The 21082-nt window shown below is 36.1% G+C and overlaps 1 protein-coding gene across 1 annotated transcript; it reads left to right on the forward strand.

Annotated features, from left to right (window-relative positions):
* The first annotated feature begins 14933 nt into the window (after positions 1–14933).
* On the forward strand, positions 14934–15278 carry LOC123231383 (cytochrome b-c1 complex subunit 7-like). Its single transcript, XM_044657639.1, has one exon. It carries the CDS (start codon positions 14934–14936, stop codon positions 15267–15269), a length of 336 nt encoding a protein of 111 aa, XP_044513574.1. The 3' UTR covers positions 15270–15278.
* The last annotated feature ends 5804 nt before the right edge of the window (positions 15279–21082 follow it).

The following is a 21082-nucleotide window of genomic DNA, read 5'->3' on the forward strand; positions in this document are numbered from 1 at the left end:
CTCACCATAAACTTATACTTTTTACTTTTCATTTCACATAATGAATACAGAGTAAGAGATACACACAGTCTCCCTGGATACTCCTGAAATGAAAAGGGCAGAACCAGGAGGTATCTATTGCTATCCTCAAGATGAGCTGTTTCCTTCTCTCCTCATGACATCAGAGAGCTTCCCTGACACAAATCAAAACATTGGGGCAATCTGTCCTCAAAGACTACAGAATATACAGTGCTGAACTGATCAACAGAGACCTAAAGTCTTGTCATGTTTCTTTGATCCTTTGAGTACCAGGGTCCCAAAGTATAGCTGAGTCAGCTGGACTGTATGCTCTTAACTCAGATTCAACATTTGGCACTTAAAAATATGAAACCAAGGAGAATTGGTTTGAATAAGGTAATGAGTATGAATACCAATGGTTGATGGCCAAATAAATAGCTTGGATGGAGTGAGCTAAATGAAACTAGATTGTATAGATTCACATAAGATTGACAGGAAGAAAATTGGAGGCCAACATGCACATCACTGGGATGAAAGTCAAAGGATTTTACTTCCTCTGGAGGAAATGATGGTAGTGAAAGCAGGTCCCACTGTGCCACACTGGTAGCAGACAAATGATAATTTGATATGGAAGCTCAAGAGTTGGGAAGCAAGGCCTGAAGTTGATTACAAGCTCACACACAAACTCTGCGTGTTAACAGGGGCTGTTTTATGCTTTAAAAGAAATGGAAACAGCTGGTATATTCCTTCCTTTCTTCCTTCTTTCCTTCCTCCTTCCTTTTCTTTCTTTTTTCATTTTGTCCTTTCCCTTCCTTCCTTCCTTGCTCTCTCTCTCTCTCTCTCTCTCTGCCTCTTCACAAAAAGGGAATTGTGTTTATTGTTTTTCCTGTTTAAGTGAATAAGAAATAAATTTTCCTTCCATATTCCCAGAATAAAAAGTGATAAGAACTTCCAAAAACCTCATTTTTTGTATCCACAAATCTATGACTATAATAATACTATAGCTCACATTAATATAGCACTTTAAGGTTTATAAAACACTTTACACATATTACCCAAGTCCCATATCAATGGACTTTGGGAATTTAGGTTACATGGTAAAAAATCTTGAAGTGTTGAGATACAATGATGCCTCCCACAAGTTGGGGAAGTAAGTTTGTATATTTGTGGTTATGTCTTTTGAAATCTAATGACTTCGCATGACTAAATGGAAGTAGAGTTCCTCCCTCCACCCCCACCTCACACAAAATACACACACACACACGTACACTCATTCATGTAAATGTACATTTGCTTATTTGTTTTTTCTCACAAGTCAGTCCCATTGATATGATTTTGTAGACTTTTCAAATGTTGATTGCTTAGCTATTAAGTAATGACTTTTTTGTGGTATTGAATTTTGGATATGTTTTGAAATATTGTTATATGGATACTGTTCTTACTGATTAAGTTCTGATAATAAGTTTAATGTGAGAAAGTTGAATTTACTAGATTGCGGTTAAATAGAATGTCCATATTGTTCTTTTTTATTTAGGCAGACCTAGATTTGCTTCCCTTTTGTGAAAGCAAAATGCCATACAATTTCTTGTGCCTAAAATCCATAAGTAGGTGATAATCTTTGCTACTCGGGTCCTAATAGGCATGTTTATAATTCCTTTTAGTTTGCCCTGGAAGGAACAAGGATCCATGAAGGTACCCTTTGGGATATGGAACTCAAAAGAAATTGCCTGAACTTCTATGGAGACTGCCTATGTTAGAGGAATCCCAAGAGAAGTTTAGTGTGCCCTGTATAGAAAGAGACATTTTTTAGAAGTCCCTAGATGAATGGCCTTATACATGGAGGGAATATTTAGATTTTCTGCCCAGAACAGTTCTCTCATTTCAGAAAGGGTGATGCCTGGTTGACCCCATGTCCCAAAAATCCCTGCAGGGAGAGCTCTGTGTAGTTTGGAAAACTCAGTATAGGCCATATTTCAGTTCCAGATGGAAGCCAGTTTTCCTTCTCTTTCCTTTTTCTTTGGCTTGTGTGTTGAGAAAGGTCCTATAGTTGAGACTAAGCAAGCAGAAATACTTGGCAAACTGTGTGAAATGTTCCTTGTTTTGTGACTATATAATACTTTGCATTTGAGGATAATATAATTATAATTTTCATCTGTACATGAAAGATTGTATACGATCATGCAACATTAGCTATATTGAGAATTTACTATATGGCACTGGGGAAGCAAATGATTAGAAATTGCTTATGCCTCCCCAGAGAACATAGACAACTGTTCTGAATTTGGGATGAGGAATGATGTTAAAAAAAAAAAAAAAAGGAAAAAAGAAAAATGTAGCTTTGCCTATTTGGTGGGGACAAAAAATTCAAACAGAGAAACTGTAATGAGGTCTTTGGAGCATGCCCAGACCACAATGTTGAGCTTCCGGAGGGTCCTTTGAAACATACCCAGATTGCCTAACATGAAGCCTTTTTGTGTCCTCTACCATACAGCTGGGGATAGCCTCCTTTGATTGGCTGTCCCTATCTTTAACATTGGCAAGACAGGCAGTTGTTCTCTTTCTGACTCAAATTATTTCTCCCTTCCTCAGTCTTGCCTAAGTGATGAAGATCATAGATCACTTACTTATATAGAAAGACTTTCTTTCCCTTTTCTTCCTTTCTTCTGCCCCAGTTCTAAGAAATGAACCTGGTCTTGTTTGTTTCTGTTATGTGGCATTTGACTTCTTAGATCCAGGTGCAGGTGGTGATTCCCACTGGGCTGGGAGTTCCAGCCCTGGCAACCTTAGATCCAGTATTCCAAGCAGGATGATAGCCAGCCAGCCTAGCAGGGAAGCCCTGAGAAGCCAAGATACCTGGGACTCAGGCCCAAACGGGGTTTGTGACTTGGAACTGGGACTGGATTCTATAGGAACTGAACTAGTAAGTTTGTGTATTTATGATTATTTCTTTTAAGGTGTTAGGTTTAAAATTAATATCTTCCATGTTCTTATTTTCTATAGTTTGTGTTGACCAATACCAGAATCACCCCAGGATACATGACTGAGTTATGAGGTATATGAAACAATTGTCAAAGAAAACCAATAACTCCCCTCAAAAAAATCCCAAATAAAAGAACAAAAATACAAATTAAAAAAGAAAAATAATAAAGAAAAACATAATAATAAAAAAATTTTAAATGAAATAGGATAAAAATCTTACGTGTATAAATTTCTGAGTATAAAAAAGAACAGGACCTGTAACAGGTCCTTAAATCACTAGTGTAAAAAAAATTTTTTTACGCTTTTAGGAGTAATTTCAGGGGGGGTAATGTATAATTCTCAGAAGGAAATGTATGTTTTATAATCTATAATGTAAAGTTTAAATTCTTTTGAGAGTAATTTCAGGATAAGAAGTTTGCCAGCTCCCCAGAATCCAGACAACAAAGCTGTTTGGTGAAGACACCATGAAGATGCCTGAAGAGCCTTCACTGGATCATGAAGATCCAAATTGAACTTTGGGGTGCAGTTGATTTGAACTATGGGGAGTTCAGTGAGTTGAATGCATTTGTTTTGAATGTACACTCTTATGCCAATAGGGGACTGCTCCAAATTGGCTTTTTATCTTCTTTTCTTTTATCCCCAATTTCCTGTAATTTAGAAGTTGACTATGTTTAGAAGATCCACTGAAAAAGACCAGTCTTTTTCACCGGATCTCAGGGGGGAAATGTGTTATTTGGAATTTTGGGGGGTTCCATTTAGAGGTATTTTGGGGCTCATTTGAGCTTTTAAATGACAAACTTCCTGTGGACACTTTGAAACTACATTTTCCGTGATTCAATGGGTTTCCGGTTTCTGACGTGATGATGTCAACCAACGTGAACCAACATAGAGCTTGACTTAAATGGGGAGATCAGGCTTGACTCACTCTCTTTCATACGAAGCACCCAGGTGGAGGGAAGAAAAATGGTGGGCAGTTTGAAATAGCTTTTATCAGTGTGGTCTTATATATTTTTTTAACCAACAATGGCCTTAATTAAAATATTACTTTCCCTCTTAATATCAGCCTTTATCATTTTTAAAAATAACACTAGCAAGGTCCAATTAAAGTGATTTATGTCCTACAACCCTGTAGGACAATTGTAGCAATATTGAACTTTACCCATCAATAGCCAAGACTACAGAAAACTGCCAAACTATAAGAAAGAAAGGGACTAGGTTTTAGCAGCAAATGGGAAAAATCATTCCCTAGTCTGATTTTACCTTCAATTTCAGGGATAGGTGGAGCCAAGATGATAGCCAAACTTTGGTGCTTGACTGAGAGTGTTTCACAAGTAGTGTAGGACAAGGAGTCCTGTGTCTTAACATATGTCAAGCTCTGCAGCCTCAAGTCTCACACTAGGTTCAAGTCCTTTTGTATTGGCATAGAAGTTCAACAACCCTACCTGGATTGATTTGGTCCTTTTTGACCTTATGCTTTTAGGCACTGTACAGATTCTTATCAGTCCCATTGGGATTTGTGGGTCTCCTTGACCTTATGCTTCTCGGCACTGTATAGTGCTCTTTTGTTCCCTTCTCCTGGAATGAGACATAATCATTAATCACAGTCCCATACATCTATCAATTCATGGCATGTTTCCTTAGTCTAAAGCTTTTGGGTATGCATAGTTATTAGGGCTAATAGATACTATAAATTTATCATTCAAAATCAAAAGCATTAATACTGATTCCATGTACTTCAAGTACAACAAAGGATAGGGGCAAAAATCAAATATCCTATTGCAAATATAAAGAAAAAGAAAATAAAGAAAAAAATCATAATTTCATAGTTCACATTCCATGTGACAAAGTATTAGCCAAACAGAGGCAGAACACAAAAGTGTGAGTGTACATGATTTTTTTCACCAGGTAAAAGCCTTTTAAAAATAGTAGTACAACAATTAATACAGATTCTAAGAAGTACCAAAATCCCCAAAATTATAGAAGCCCAGTTAAATGACATTAGCAAACAAACCTACTATCATATAGGATTCACATGAGATATATATTTTTTAAAATCTTTGAAGCTCATGGACAATGGACAATTGTCACAAGTTCTACAAATCTAGCCAATCTTTCAACCTTGGCTGAAATATTTTTAACAAAGTCTATTACTGCCATCATTCCCAAATTTGGCAAGAGAGTCCCAGAAAAACAAAAACCTCAAATCTCTGTACTGCTGATAAAAACTTTTTGGGTATAAAATGTCACCAAGAATTTAGATTATTCTGGTGGGAGGGTAGAATAAACTGAAGAGTTACAAATATAAATTCATTTTGAAGCTACTCGGCTTCACAGGGAAACTCGTTCCTACCTCCCAGATGAGATTATAACCCATTATAGGTTAATCAAGCTACTTGGGCACCTTCCTCCCTCTGGTATGAGACTGTAAGAGTGTAACAGAACTGTTTCCAATATGTCCCACCCATTTTCAAGGGTTTAATAGTGAAAATCACTTCAGAGGTCTCATCCATTACATTTTCAATAAATGTAGAGATGGAAAAATAAATAGTGCTATTACACTTTTACTTCAAGTTCAAATGGACCCTTATCTCTCATTACAAATGACTCAGAGGCAAGCAAGCTACTAGATATCTAAAAATCATTTCTGAAGACCCATTAAAACAATTGAGATATTTAGCTTATTAAATTCTCTAAAACTTGTACATAGGTTGAAACCAGTGTGATGGAGTCCATCCATCATCATCTATGTGACAATTAACAAATGCAAAAAAGAACAAAAGGCAACATGTGACCTCAATGGATCTGGTGACAAACCTCATTATCCCTAAGGACTTATGGTTTTGCCACTGTAAGGGTTTGTGCAAGGTGTTTATGGGCTTTCACAATGATATGTTCTTCAGTGTAATCATAAAGGGAGTGTACAAATAAAAACAATGTGACAGAATATATAGCTAATAGCCAAAACACAGTAATTGAACGTGACATGGCATAATGGAATGTAATAGGGTGGATTAATATGTGAATTTAAAATCAAAATTAAATATTAAAACAATCAGCAAATACAATAAATGTGACAGGATACAGTCGCTCAGTGTCAATACAAGGTATCCACGTGAGCAATTAATCCAAAATTCTTTTCTCCAATTTCAACAAAGATGTTTTGGAATAGAGACATCCTTCAAGTCATTCTGGTTCTTGGGGTCAGCTCTCTGTTCCTGCTTACTGTTGTCATAGTTTCTTGAATTAGCCTCCAGCTCTCCTGTGACCTTCTGACTAATTTACAGCTATTCTGACTTTGTGGAATTGATGTGGAACAAAGATGGTTCTCTGGTAGACAGGGCAAAGTACTCAAAGTTTTATTAGTCATCTGGCTAGTTCTTTGTAATACTCTTTCACAGGGACAGTCAAAAATTGCATTTTTTATATAATAGCTGAAAGGAGTGAAGGGAAAGCATTGCTTATAAGGGCAGTGAGCAACAGAATGTCTTGGAGTACAGATATTCCTGAGTGTCAAAATTGGGACATTTTGTGTTTTCTGAAGTCAGGGATAAAAAACAGGCAGTTGTTGAGACAAGGTCACCATTAAAGGTGAATGGAGGTTTAATAAAAATGTAAGCTTGATTCTTTGGACTGTGGTTCCTTTTTTCCTCCTTTGTTTTTGGAGTGTACCTCATGTGTTTTTCCCCTTGGGTATTTTATTTGGGTCTGGGTCATTTTTACTAGCCATAAAGTGTGTTCTTGGTACTCATGAGTTATGCCAGGACTGAGACCAAGGAGTGGAATGCCTTGAGTATTACTCATTTTTCCCAGGCCTTGAGCCCTAAAAGGCCAGCTAAGGGTGCATGACATTTATGATTTAAAGCACATGCTTAGTTAGCCCTTAATCAAGGAGACCTGGGATGGAAGAATGAGGCTAAGCTAAACACACTACGGCCTACTTTTTGGCAAATCCTATTTAAACCAATGTTGAGAAGTAGTGTAGTCCTTTATGCTGATAGACTTCTGCTCATACTGGCTATTATTATTGCTTTGAGTATTTTCTCTTTTTAATTGAACCTGTAAATGTATGTATATATATATATGTATATATATATATATATATATATCTCCTTGCTTAGTCTTTGTATTTAGTGAGCATTTTTAAGTGATCAGAATTGTTGATTTGATATTTGCACATCTTTGGGGTCTGTCTACAGACTGCACTTGAGAACAGTATGGTCCTGACCTAAAATAAGGTCCCACATGAGAAAGTAGGAATCTTACATCTATACATTTAAAGCTGCATTACCATCCCACACACTAGATAAGAATCTTGAGATCTGTGTAGTATTGGCAGAGTAAGGAAGGATGTTCCATGGGAATGAGGGGAATGCATTTCAATGCAGTATAAAAACTCTGCCAAAGCTCCCAAGGTGCTGATATAACTTGTAGTCGTCTGTTTTGTAGTCAGAGCTGGGCACAGACAGGGACAATTGGGAGACATCAGAAGATGTCAGCAGAATTCAAACTCATTTTTTTGAAGAAGACTAAAGGAAGCATGGTGATTAGAACAGAGACCCACCAGTTACTTTTGTACTATGATTTTAATATTGAGGAAAGTCATCCTTTGTACCATGAACCAGATAGAGATGTGGGCAACATGGTGAACTAGAAGTAGACAAAGAACCCAGTCTGTTGACATCTGGGATTCTGACACATCTCTTCCTCTAACAGTGTGTTTGAGAGCTCAGAAAGCAGATCTTGGACCTTTACCCTAATGAGATCTCTAAGCTGTTTGCTTCCACCAAGTATCCCCACATTTTATTTGGATTCCTACCAGGAATAGGACAACTAGAAAAAGAAGCTCCATTCTTACTGCCCAAATTCATTGTCTATTTTCCATACACACTTGCTAACCAAAATTATCAAGTGTTCAGGAAATAGAGCAACTTCTCCTCAGAAAAAGTTTAGGGAACAAGTTAGAATCCTTCCCAATAAGATCAGGAGTGAAACAAGGATGCCCATTATCATCTCTATTATTTAATATTGTACTAGAAATGCTAGCAGTAGCAATTAGAGAAGAAAAAAATGAAGGGATTAAAGTAGGCAATGAGGAAACTAAACTATCACTCTTTGCAGATGAAATAAGGGTCTACTTAAAGAATCCTAGAAAATCAACTAAAAAGCTGGTGAAAATAATCAACAACTTTAGCAAAGTTGTGTTATAAGGAAGGAGAGGATTTGAGCATTTGAGCAAGATCTGAGAAAAAAATGCAGAGGCAGGGAAATGTTAAAAAAAAATACAAAATAAACCCACCTAAGTCATTAGCATCTCCATATATTTCCACAAAACTCAGAAGCAGGAGTTAGAAAGAGAAACTCCATTTAAAATCACTCTATACAATATGAAATATTTAGGAATCTATCTGCCAAGACAAACACAGGAATTATATGAACACAACTACAAAACACTTTTCACACAATTAAAACTGCATCTAAATAATTGGAAAAACATTAATTGCTCATGGGTAGGACAAGCATAAAAATGATAACCCTACTCAAATTAATTTACTTATTCAGTGCCATACCTATCAAACTACCAAAAAACTTTTTTATAGAATTATAAAAGATTATAACAAAGTTCATCTGCAAGAACAAAAGATAAGAATATCAAGGGAAATTTTTTTAAAAATGTGAAGGATGGGGGCCTAGCAGTACCAGATCTTAAACTGTACTATAAAGCAGCGGTCATCAAAACAATATGGTACTGGCTAAGAGATAGAAGGGTAGACAAATGGAATAGACTAGAAGTAAATGACCTCAGCAAGTTAGTGTTTGATAAACTCAAAGATCCTAGCTTTTGAAACAAGAACTCACTCTTTGACAAAAACTGCTGTGAAAATTGGAAAACAGCATAGGAAAAATCAGGTCTAGATCAACATCTCACACCCTATACCAAGATAAATTCAAAATGGGTAAATGACTTGAATATAGGGAATGAACTCATGAATAAATTATTGATTAAAATTAAAGATGAACATAGAATTGTATACCTGTCAGATCTGTGGGAAAGGAAGGCACTTAAGACCAAGTAAGAGATAGAGAAAATTACAAGATGTAAAATGATTTTGATTGCATCAAATTAAAAAGTTTTTGTACAAATAAAACCAACGTAACCAAAATTAGAAGGAAAGCAACAAACTGGGAGAAATCTTTACAACTCTGATAAAGGTTTACTTTCCCAAATATATAGGGAACTAAGTCAACTTTTCAAAATATCAAGCCATTCCCCAAACAACAAATGGTCAAGGGATATGAATAGGCAGTTCTCAGATAAAGAAATCAAAGCTATCAATAACCAAATGAAAAAGTGTTCTAAATCCCTTCTCATTAGAGAAATGCAAATAAAAACAATTCTAAGGTACTACCTCACACCTAGCAGACTGGCCAATATGGGAGCAAAGGAAAGTGATAAATGTTGGAGGGGATGTGGCAAAATTGGGACACTAATACATTGCTAGTGGTGTTGTGAATTAATCCAATCATTCTGGAGGGCAATTTTGAATTATGCTCAAAGGGCTTTAAAAGACTGCTCTTTGATCCAGCCATATCACTGCTGGGTTTGTACCCCAAAGAGATATAGGGGGAAATACTTGAACAAAAATATTTAAAGCCATGCTCTTTGTGATGGCAAAAAATTGGAAAATGAGAGAATGTCCTTCGATTAGGGAATGGCTGAACAAATTGTGGTATCTGTTGGTGATGGAATACTATTGTGCTAAAAGGAATAATGAACTGGAGGAATTCCATGTGAATTGGAAAGACCTCCAGGAATTGATGTAGAGCAAAAGGAGCAGAAGCTTGAGAACATTGTACACAGAGACTGATACATTATGGCACAATTGAATGTAATGGACTTTTCTACTAGCAGCAATGCAATGACCCAGGACAATCCAGAGGGACTTATGAGAAGGAATGCTATCCACACCCAGAGAAAGAACTGTGGAATAGAAATGCAGAAGAAAAGCATTTGATCTATCACATGTTTAAGTAGGGATATGATTAGGGTTATGGGCCTTAAAAGATCACTCTATTGCAAATATGAACAACATGGAAATAGTTTTTGAACAATGATACATGTATAACCCAGTGGAATTTCTTATCAGCTCCAGGAGGGGGAAGGGAAAAGGGTGGAGGGATCATGAATCATGTAACCATGGGAAAATATTCTAAATAAATAAATAAATTTTTTAAAATAAAAAAAGAAAAAGTTTGGGAACCCTTGAAGTATATTCCTAGAAGTCTCATTTATCAATAAGCACTGTTCCCAAAAATATTATAATCAGAGAGACTAAAAAAATTTAAATGAGGTTATAAAAAAGACTGAATTTGCATCAAGATGCCACATTTAGAAACTTAATTCTAAAATCCATTAGAATAATAACTAAAATTATTCCCTTAATAGCACATTTATCTTATCAGCAAAGTGGTATATACAACAATTCCTTGTTAGTATTTTTGGGTTTGTGAGAATATTCCTTCTACCTCTGCACATTGCTATGTCTCCACAGCTTAGCGTTTGGTTTTCATGTCTTGCTGAGGCCAAAAAATTCACTTGATAGCCAACCTTCTGGTAATAAGGATTTTTAAAATCTATCTAGAACAACAGACACAGAGACCATAACTGGGGCTGTTCACAAAGGCTTCCCAACTTGGAAAAGCCAACTGAGGAGTCTGAGTTCTGGTTTCATGGCTTTTGAAAATTGTAATGATTGAAATTCTCATGAAACAATATTTCTTAATTTTAAATAATTTATTATTGACTGGTCAAGACATTCTTATTATGGTCAAGTGACTCTCAGCCATCAAAAGACAACTGAAATTCCTGGCCCAGGTACCTATATGCATTTTGGGAAGCTCATTATTCATCATCTCACTTGAACATCCCAAGACATTTCTGATTGCCAATCAGCTAACTGGGAGGTGATCCAACAAATCCTCAGCCCCTACCCTACTACTCACAGGTAAAGGTTTGCACATACACAGAAAAATATCATTGTAGAACTTTCCTATTAGCCAGAATCTGTGAAAGGACCACATCCCTAAGGACAAAGAAAATGCAAAAATTTATACCGTAGGACCAAGATCTGGCACAGGAATTCTCCCTACTAAACAGGTACTGATTTGGAGCCTTTATTATATAGGACCCTGATATAAAAATAATACAACAGGGGGCAGCTGGATGGCTTAGTGGATTGAGAGCCAGGCCTAGAGACGGGAGGTCTTATGTTCAAATCTAGCCTCAGACACTTCCTAGCTGAGTGACCCTGGGCAAGTCACTTAACCCCCATTGCCTAGGAAAAAATAATAAAAATAATAAAACAAATGAAAAATAAATTCTCACAAAAATCAAGGTTCCCAGGATACCACAATGAGGCATCACAACAGTTGTAATAACATATAATCAATAACATATTTGCATTAGATGAAAATCATCCACATGTTTGCAGAATTCATACTGAATAAATTGCACATTCTAATTCTGAGAAATTAATAAGGTTATTAAAAATATCAAACCATATGTGATTTTAATTGTCTACCCTTTTATCTTTTAACTATTTGTTCAATGCTAGACAAGCACCAATAGCAAGGTACATAGACAATAGATTGAATTTAATTTGCTTCAATGCTTTAAAGACCTAGGCAGTGACTCCAGTAAAGCAGATTTTTTTTAACTTCTTTAGTAAATTTATTTTTCAGTTATTTCCAACTCTTCATGACCCCATTTTATTTTTTCTTAGTAAAGATACTGGAATAGTTTGCCATTTCTTTCTCCAGCTCATTTTATAGATGAAGAAAATGACGACTTGCCCAGTATCAGACACCTAGTGTTTGAAATAGAATTTGAACTCAGGCCTTTTTGACTCCATGCCTGGCACTTTATCCACTGTGCCAATAAAGTTCCCCTCTACTGTAGCCATACTATAAAATGACTGAATAATAGAGGGTCACTCAACCCATATAAAGCAAAAGAATCACATCTTTTCTGATTATCTTCTCCAAGTCATTTTAATAAACAAATTTAGTTTTCTATTCAAGAGCTTTTGTTGTGTTGAGAGGTGCCCTGTTCCAAATATAAATATTCATCCTCATAGTTCTGAAACACAAATTCTCATTTTGTCCACTCTAAATAACCGAGGATCCAGATTGTTCCATTTATTGCCTGTTATTCTCTGTATTCTCTATGTAATTAGTTGATATTCCTGAAGCCACAAACACTTTGGATCATATTTCCATGGCATAATCTTTTGGAAAGTATTTAGATATGCGACAAATGACAATATCTAGAATCAATCAAGCTGTAGGAGAAACAGAAACATGAATGACTCAAATCAGGATAACAATGATAAAAACTATTGGTAACAATTAAGCCAATGTTATACAAACAAAAAGTCTTTCCTATTCCTTGTTTGAACATGGTGATTCAAAAATTCACTTTAATGGTTTCATTTTGTTCTGAACAAAAAGTTGTGAGAGGACTAATTAAGAGCTGAAAGTATCACAGAGACTTACATGATAAACAAGAATAAATAACTGCATTTCCGCTGATTGACAGAGTTCAGACTTTTGTATAGTATTCTATTTTGCTTTCCTGCTTTATTGCTAATAACCTTTTTTGGTCCAGTAGATACAAGCAAGAAACATGCACAAAAATATTTCTGAAAACAATTAAGCAAAGCTGGCTAAAAGAGAGATTATCCCATGTCGTTTTCATTTTTGTCCATTGCCTTTTATTAAAAGAAAAGAAATGTATGCTTTCAGTATTTTGGTACTAATGTTCTGTACTAGTCTACCTGATTTTATTGCTCTTTAATTTTGTCATAGTTTGCATTGTTGAAATTGTTGCATATATTGTTCTTTGGGCTCCTCCACTTTCTTCATTTGGTATCACAGGATCTTAGAGTTTCAGAACTGAAGGGGATCTCAGAGTCTATGAATGAATAAGTGAATAAAGAAATAAATGCACAAATAAATAGATACACAGATAAACAACAAAAAATTAATAGATGCTTTATATGTGAAAAGCACTAGAGATACAATGGAGAAGCAAGACAGTCCCAATTTTCAACAAGCTTAGATTCAAATGGGGGAGACAAGGCACCTGGGAATCTACAAGTCACATGGCCAAGATAATTCTTTCAAATTGTAAAAAAGCTTTTAATTTCAATAATCAAATTTTAAAGTGGAACACTTAGGGATAAAGGTATCATAAATTCAATAAAGTTACAACACTATAATAACGATAGCAGCTAGTGCTTACATAGTGCCTACTATGTGCCAAGCATTTTACAAAAATTCATTTGATCCTCACGACATCCCTCAAAGGTACACACTATTAGTAAAGTTGCCACTTTACAGTTGAAGAAACTGAGGAAATTAGAGGTTAAGTGACTTAACCAAGGTCACACAAATAGTGTCTGAGTTCACATTTGAACTCAAGTTTTCCTGATTTCAGGCTCAGTGCTCTATCCACTGTGCAGCTAGCTGCCTCTTGTACCCTCATAGATTTCTCTACAAATGATGTAACTTGAAGGTAGATCTGGAGTATGACAATTTCATTATCAGTACGGAACTTTTTGATAGCACTGGTATTTGCTGGCAAGGTCATATTCCAGAATTTTCCCTGCAAGTGAAGGTAAGAGATATGAGTTCATCTTCTGTGTTCAAATGTATATAATAGGAAACCATTTTTAAAAAATCAATAAGGTGTTATAGTTTTCTTTGATATTAGTGATCTGTGGGCTACTCTAATTTTATTTTTAGTATAAAGTTACATTTTACCCTTTAATTCAATGATGTTTGTGACATTATTGTGTTATATTTATTAACTTGGGTCAAATATGAGGCTACAAGTATAATTTCATGAAGTAACTCACTGGAGAAAACAAGAAACCACAACCCAGATGGCAGCAATTTGCTTGACTACCAAGTATTCAGGTAAAAATATATTCCTGTAGTCAAATAAAACTTTCTGGGGCACACAATTCCACATGGGTAAAATGAGGGGGTGAAACTTGATGATGTCTAAGGTCCCTCTGATCCTGTCACTCACTTCATGCTTAACAAAATAACAAACCTTATGGTGTTTTTAAATGGTATGAAATGAAGCATAAGGTAAAGAGTAGATATGGGTGTGAGTTATGATTTAGATACTAGCTACATGATTTAGGATGAATTTAAAAATTTTCCAAACCTGTTTCCTGATGTCTAATATGGGAATGATAGTAATATGAATATCTGCTTTATAAAGTTTGTGAAGATCAAGTTAATGCATTTTGTAAACTACAGAATTTGCTATAGACACTAATATCAAATGATGCACCTCATTTATCACAAAGGTTAGTTCATTATCTATTTAAAGATAATGAGAATTTGACTGTGATATATATACATATATATTTATATATGTGTGTGTATATATATACATGTTTATCTCTACAACAAAAGTGTGATCTTTTGTTTCTCATTTTTGGATTTTAATTTTTGAAAGACAGTGTGACATGTCCTGAAAGCTAAGAATACCTGGATGGAAGTCCCTGTGGCTGTATGACCCTAAGCCAGTCACCTAGCATCTCAGGGATCTAAGGATTCTGTGTAACTCTCTAAAACTATAATTTTTCAGAGAAGGTGCAGACCAGTTTCCTTACACTACAGTTCTTTATGCCAACAAAATCAGTCACTATCCTTACTTTTGTGAATAAAATTTAACTATTTTCTTTAGTTTGAATAAAAAATAATGTTCCTTATGATCAAGAATTCAATAAATGTTTGTTTTTCATTAATTTTTTAAATTAAAATTTTTAAATTTAAATTTATGCTAATGGTACAGTAATGAAAATGATAATGTTCTACATGCATGTGCTTCAAAGGGCTTCTTCTCTTATAGTTTAAAAGTGAATGGAAATGTCCAGATCAAGATGGTGATGTGGGCATCTGCTGTAGCATCGAGCCAGTGGCTCAAGAGTCTCCGAAAATGGTATTACAATGCTGCAGGATTCAACAGACTTGGATTAATGCGTGATGACACACTTTATGAAGATGAAGATGTTAAAGAGGCCATAAGGAGGCTTCCAGAGAATCTGTATAATGATCGAATGTTTCGTATCAAGAGAGCTCTGGACCTGTCCATGAGGCAGCAGATCTTGCCTAAAAACCAGTGGACTAAATATGAAGAGGACAAATTATACCTTCAACCATATTTGAAGAAGGTTATACGTGAAAGAAAAGAGAGAGAAGAATGGAACAAGAAGTAATCATGTCAAAAGAATCTTATCAATATGTTAGTCTTCAAAATATTTTCTAATAAGTATAATTGTGCAAAATATGAAATTTAGCTAACCATTTGTAACTTGTGTGCTGCAAATTTATTTAATTTCAATAAATGCCATCAGAGGAACTTGTGAATAGAAAAAAAAAGTGAATAGAAATGGAAACTGACCCATTGACAGGTAAGACACTTTGGCAGACTGATGGGCAATTTAAGAATAGGCGTTTATTTTAGGGGAGAATTGGAAACTGAAAAAATATATTAACCTGCAGCCTTTAGAATCCTCAATTAAGGCCTTAGTAGACCTTGAAAGATAAGAAAAGTATGGAGCTTCCTTAGACAGCCAGAGATTATAATCAAGAAAAACACAGATAACCTTAAGCAAATTTTCAACTCTAATCTCTCCCTCATCAAACCTAAAGTGTAGATTTTCATAGAAGGCAGATTCTATTCCCTATGAAAATCTGAACAACAGACAAAGGGACACTTTTTTGGAGTGCCCAAGCCAATTGGAAAGCTGGATCTCCATTTTCTCAAGGGAGAACAGAGTCTACTAGATTGGCCAATTTGAGAATAGCTGGACTGGCTCCTTTTGCAAATCACTTGAGAAGGAAAATTGTCCATCTCCCTAGGAGTCACCGAGTAGGCAAGTATTGGCTTTACAGCGACCCTTTCCCTTTTTGGAGATCTTTTGAGTAGCATGATTCCTCCCAATTACCCCAGAGTTAAGACCGGATATGGAAAGATAAGCAAAAAGAGGGCACTCTGGACTGGCAAAGATAAACTTTTACTAGAAGTCCGGGGGTATGGGGTGGGGATTCCCTTTACTATCTGGAAAGATGTTTTGTATGGAAGATAGGGTGATGAGTCATGATGTGAAAACACAGGTTTCAAAATCCCTGTAGCATTCTGGCTAGGAGTGTGTGGAAAAGTTGAATACTATCGACTTTTTTCCAATGACTAATTGCTTTGAAATCTCATGGGTGAAGGTTCTGAGCATTATGTTAAGACTTTAAGGACCAGCAAACCATAGTTAAGCATAAAGTCTACACACCCCATGAGGCACTAGAAAGGCTATGAAAGCAGTAATGGAAAGGAGATACTGAATGAGGGTGGTAAACACCTACAAAATGGCTGTGGAGTAGTAAGAGGGAGCTTTAAGCAGGAGATATGTTGGTGAAAGAACACTATAGTACAAACTGAAGAGTGGGTGAGGAAGGGTATCACTGATATAGAACAACAAACCCTGGTATCTCTGCTTTCTGGAACACACACCTGCCCTGCCAGGGTAGGTCTATAATTCATATCTCTTGGATATAATCAGGATTCAAAGATTCCACCTTCCTGGACTGTCGTTTCTCTCACAAAGGATTATGTGTCCCAAATCATAGGTTCACAGACTCTGAGTTGAAAGGGATCTCAGTGGTCATAGAGAACAGCTGGGGTAAAGACCCAAAGATGGGAAATGGCGTGTCTTGTGTGAGGAATGGACAGTTATGCCCTATCCTTCCCCTCCATCTTCTCTTTTTTTCAACTAGTCCTCATCATTTATAAACTCATGGCTTTTGATCACCTTTACACATTAAGGATCCTATCATCCAGTGCCCAGCCTAGCACTTTTCACTTAAATGTTTCTTTAATGATTTAATTTTAATTGTCCTCTGGACATTCTCCAGCTTATCAATGTCCCTCCTAAAATGTAGCACCCAGGAGTGGGCACACTTATCCACATGTGGTCTTATCAGAAACCATCACTTCCCATTGTCCTGGATGCAATACTTCTCTCCATGCAGCCTATGGTTGGTTGCATTAGCTTTTTCAGCTGCCATAATGCACTGTGACCTTTTTGAACACCTGAAGTGTTAGATGTTTTTCAAATTAGCTGTCATTGAAGCTGCCTCCCCCATCTTGGACCTGGGCTAAAAAAATCAATTTCACAATTGAAAGACTTTATGCTTATCCTTATTAAATTTTATATCATTGGATTTGGCCCAATGTCCTAACCTGTCAAAATCCATTTGAATCCTGACATTGTCATACAAAGTGTGAACCATTTCTCCTGATTTTGTGTCATCTGAAAATGTGATAAGTGAGCCAGCTCTCCCTTTATTCAGTCATTGATTAAAATGTTAAGCAAAACAAAACCACATAGAGATCTCTGGGGATCCTCCTTCCAAGCTGACATGAAACCATTAATGACTTCTTTGTCAGACCAGCCATTCTACTATTTCTGAGTCCACACAAAGGTGGTGCTCTCATCTAATCCATACACTTCCAAATTTCCTGCATGAACTATGTGAAAAACTTTACAAAATACATTACTAAAATCTTAGTAAATTATAGCTATAAAATTCCCATTCTCTACCACTTGAGGGCCCTTATAAAAAAAAAGGTGATGGATATTCTCTCAGGAGCCATGTTGCTCTTTCATGGTCATTGTCTCCTTTTTAAGACAGTCATTATATGTTTAATAATCCCTCCTACAATTTTGCCAAGAATTTATGGAATGTTCTCTGGTTCCTGGGTCAAAAGGGCTGTCCAATATCTGATTTTCCTTGGATTTAGGAACCCTAACCATCAGTATTCATGGGTGCTACCTAGCATCAGAAAAGGGACATGTTTTCTCCATCTTCATCTTTTTTTGCCCTCTATGCAGCATTTGACACTATTGACTACTTTCTCCTGGATACTCTCTCCTTTCTGAATTCTCATGACACTATTCTCTATTGGCCCCCTAATTTTTTGACCATTCCTCAGTGTCCTTTGTTGGATCTTCATCCATATCATGCCCATTGACTAATATGTCCTGAGGCTCAGTCCTGGAATCTTTTTTTTTCTCTTCTCTCTTACTTGATCACACAAACTTTCATAAGTTTAATGATCATCTTAGTGTAGATGATTCCCAGCTCTGTATATCTAGTCCTAATTATCACTATCCTGAGCACTAGCCTGCCTATTGGACACTTCCAAAATTCTTTGTTTCTTACATCTCATCATTTCTTGTTCCTATATCTTAGCACCAGGTATGCTCTCTGGACTTCCTCTTTGCCTCTACCTCATAGTTTCTCCATTTCTTCAAGACAGAGCTCAAGTGCCATATGATGCCCTCTGGATCTCTCCAACTGCTAGTGTCTTCCTTCTATGACTAGAGTGAATTTATGCATCTGTTTTCTAGATATTTATTCTTTATATGCTTACATATGTCTCCCAGGTGAATGGGTAAGGTCCTTGAGCCTAAAGACTATGTCATTATTTTTATTTGTATACCCTGCCCCTAACATAGTTCCTGGCACATAACTAGAGCTTAAATGCTTTTGATTCATTGGTTGGCTTGTACTGACTAAGCCTAAAATGCTCTCCTTCACTTTCATCTTTTAGAATCCTTTGCTTCCCTTAAGAATCAGCTTGATGGGGAATGGCTAAACAAATTGTGGTATCTGTTGGTGATGGAATACTATTGTGCTGAAAGGAATAATGAACTGGAGGAATTCCATGTGAACTGGAATGATCTCCAGAAATTGATGAGGAGTGAAGGAAGCAGAACCAGGAGAACATTGTACACAGAGATGGACACACTGTGGACTTTTTTACTAGCAGCAATGCAATGACCCAGGACAATTCTGAGGGACTTATGAGAAAGAACACTATCCACATCCAGAGAAAGAAAAACAACTGCTTGATCACATGGGTTGATGGGGATATGACTGGGGATGTAGACTCTAAACAATCACTCTTGTGCAAATAATAATATGGAAATGGGTCTTGATCAATGACACATGTAAAACTCAGTGGAATTGTGTGTCGGCTATGGGAGGGGAGTGGGAGGAGGGGAGAGAAAGAACATGAATCATGTAAGCATGGAAAAAATTTCTTAATCTATTAAAAAAAGAATCAGTTTGAATGCTATCTTCCATAGGAGGCCTTTCCAGGTCCTATCTCCCCAGATACTAATGCCTTCTCCTCTAGGAATACCCTCTACATATTCTGAGATATATATATATATATATATATATGTTCATGACGTTCTACCTCCCCACAATTGGTATATAAACTCCTTCAGGGCAGAGGCTGTTTTTGCCTTTTTCTTTGAATCTCCATTGTATTAAGCACCTAATAAATGCTTGTTGGTTGCTCGATTCAATTTGCACCATATAAATTCTCTTAATAATTTTTTTTCTTAAAATGGCTTATCTGAGATCCTTAGTTACCAAACCTGGTTCTTAAAAATAAATTTAAAATTTCATTTAAAATAAATTTAATTTAAAATGTCAAATAATTTCAAAAATGTCAATTAGAATTTTTTAAATGTTTACTTAATTAAAGTTGATTTGTGGAGCTTTGGGTCTTACCTCTTCTTATTGAACAAGAGCTCTACCTTGTAGCTACTAACCTATATTTCAGTAGAGTACTTTGAGAAGCTCTCCAGCCCCTGTAAACATGCATCTAAGCAGTTCAGTCATGTATATTCATTTGTTTGTTCATTTGGATCCATTCTTACCAGAAACAATTACCTCATATTTGCTGTTTTAGCCAAGCAATCCACCATTGGCACTGAGCATTTAGCCATCTGTGGTCCTGTGGGATCCAGTCTGCAAACTGTATAGTAGTTTGATCATCCTCCCTAGGGGACCTGCCCAGAGCCTCTGTTAAATAACCTGCCTCCAGTACATCTGCTGCCCCATCCTTTGTGCAGAGATGCTCATTTGTCCTGTGATCATTCAGGAAGATACAATACATTGTTCTTTCCCTTGTATACCGGCTGACCTCCAGTTTCCACTCATCACTCTTTCTTGTAGAGTACCTCTTTCATCATAATAACAATAATGCTTTGTAACTGTATAGACATTTTTATTTTTCAAAGTGTTTCCCATTAACTAATCTCATCTTTTCCCAACAGTCCTCAAGAGCAGGTATCTTAGGTACAGAATGACAATACCTTACTTGTGTTCACATACAAAACTGCTTTATAGTTCGGAGAATATTTTTGCACACATTATTTTATTTGATCTTCTGGGAGGTATCTAGGTATATCTATAACTCTTCCCATTTTCCATGTGGGGAAACTGGGGATCAAAGAGGTTTTTCCATTCCCCTTTGATAAATTCCCTTTTGATAAATAAACAAAGATAAGGAAACTAAGAAAAAATGAGATTAAATGGATTGTCCAAGGTCACGGAGGCCAAAATCAAACCCTTCTTACTCTCAAGTATTTCTCATTGTTATATTGCTTTTCATCCCTGTTTTACAGAAAGGAAAATTGAAAGATTTGAAATAATAGTTATAATAGCTAAAAGTTGTATAGTGCCTACTATGAAATAATATATTTTTAACATATAATAATACTATATTAAAGTAGCTAAAATTTGTATGGTACCTACTATAAAATAATATGCTAATATGTCATAAGATAATTAATATATTATTATTAGTCCCATTTTACAATGTAGAAACTGAGGTAAACAGAAGTTAAATGGCTTGCCCAGGGTCACACAATAAGTGTCTGAAGCCAGATTTAAACTTAGATCTTCCTGATTCCAGACTTGGCGCTCTATCTACCATGCCACCTAACTGAGCTAAGATCAAATGAACTGTGACAGCACAGTCAAAAGCAGAAAAATGGATTTGTATACCTAGGATAGAATTTAGAGATTACCTTTTATAACAGGTGAACTTTTCAGATGAGTCCAAAGCCCAAAGAAGTCAAGTTAAAAGATTATCTTCACCTAGTTTATTAGTATGGCTAGAAACCTGGTTTCCTGACAGACAGTGCCTTCCATCAGAAAATGCTGTCTTAATGAA

This window comes from Gracilinanus agilis, chromosome 1, assembly GCF_016433145.1.
Source record: "Gracilinanus agilis isolate LMUSP501 chromosome 1, AgileGrace, whole genome shotgun sequence".
Taxonomy (NCBI): Eukaryota; Metazoa; Chordata; class Mammalia; order Didelphimorphia; family Didelphidae; genus Gracilinanus; species Gracilinanus agilis.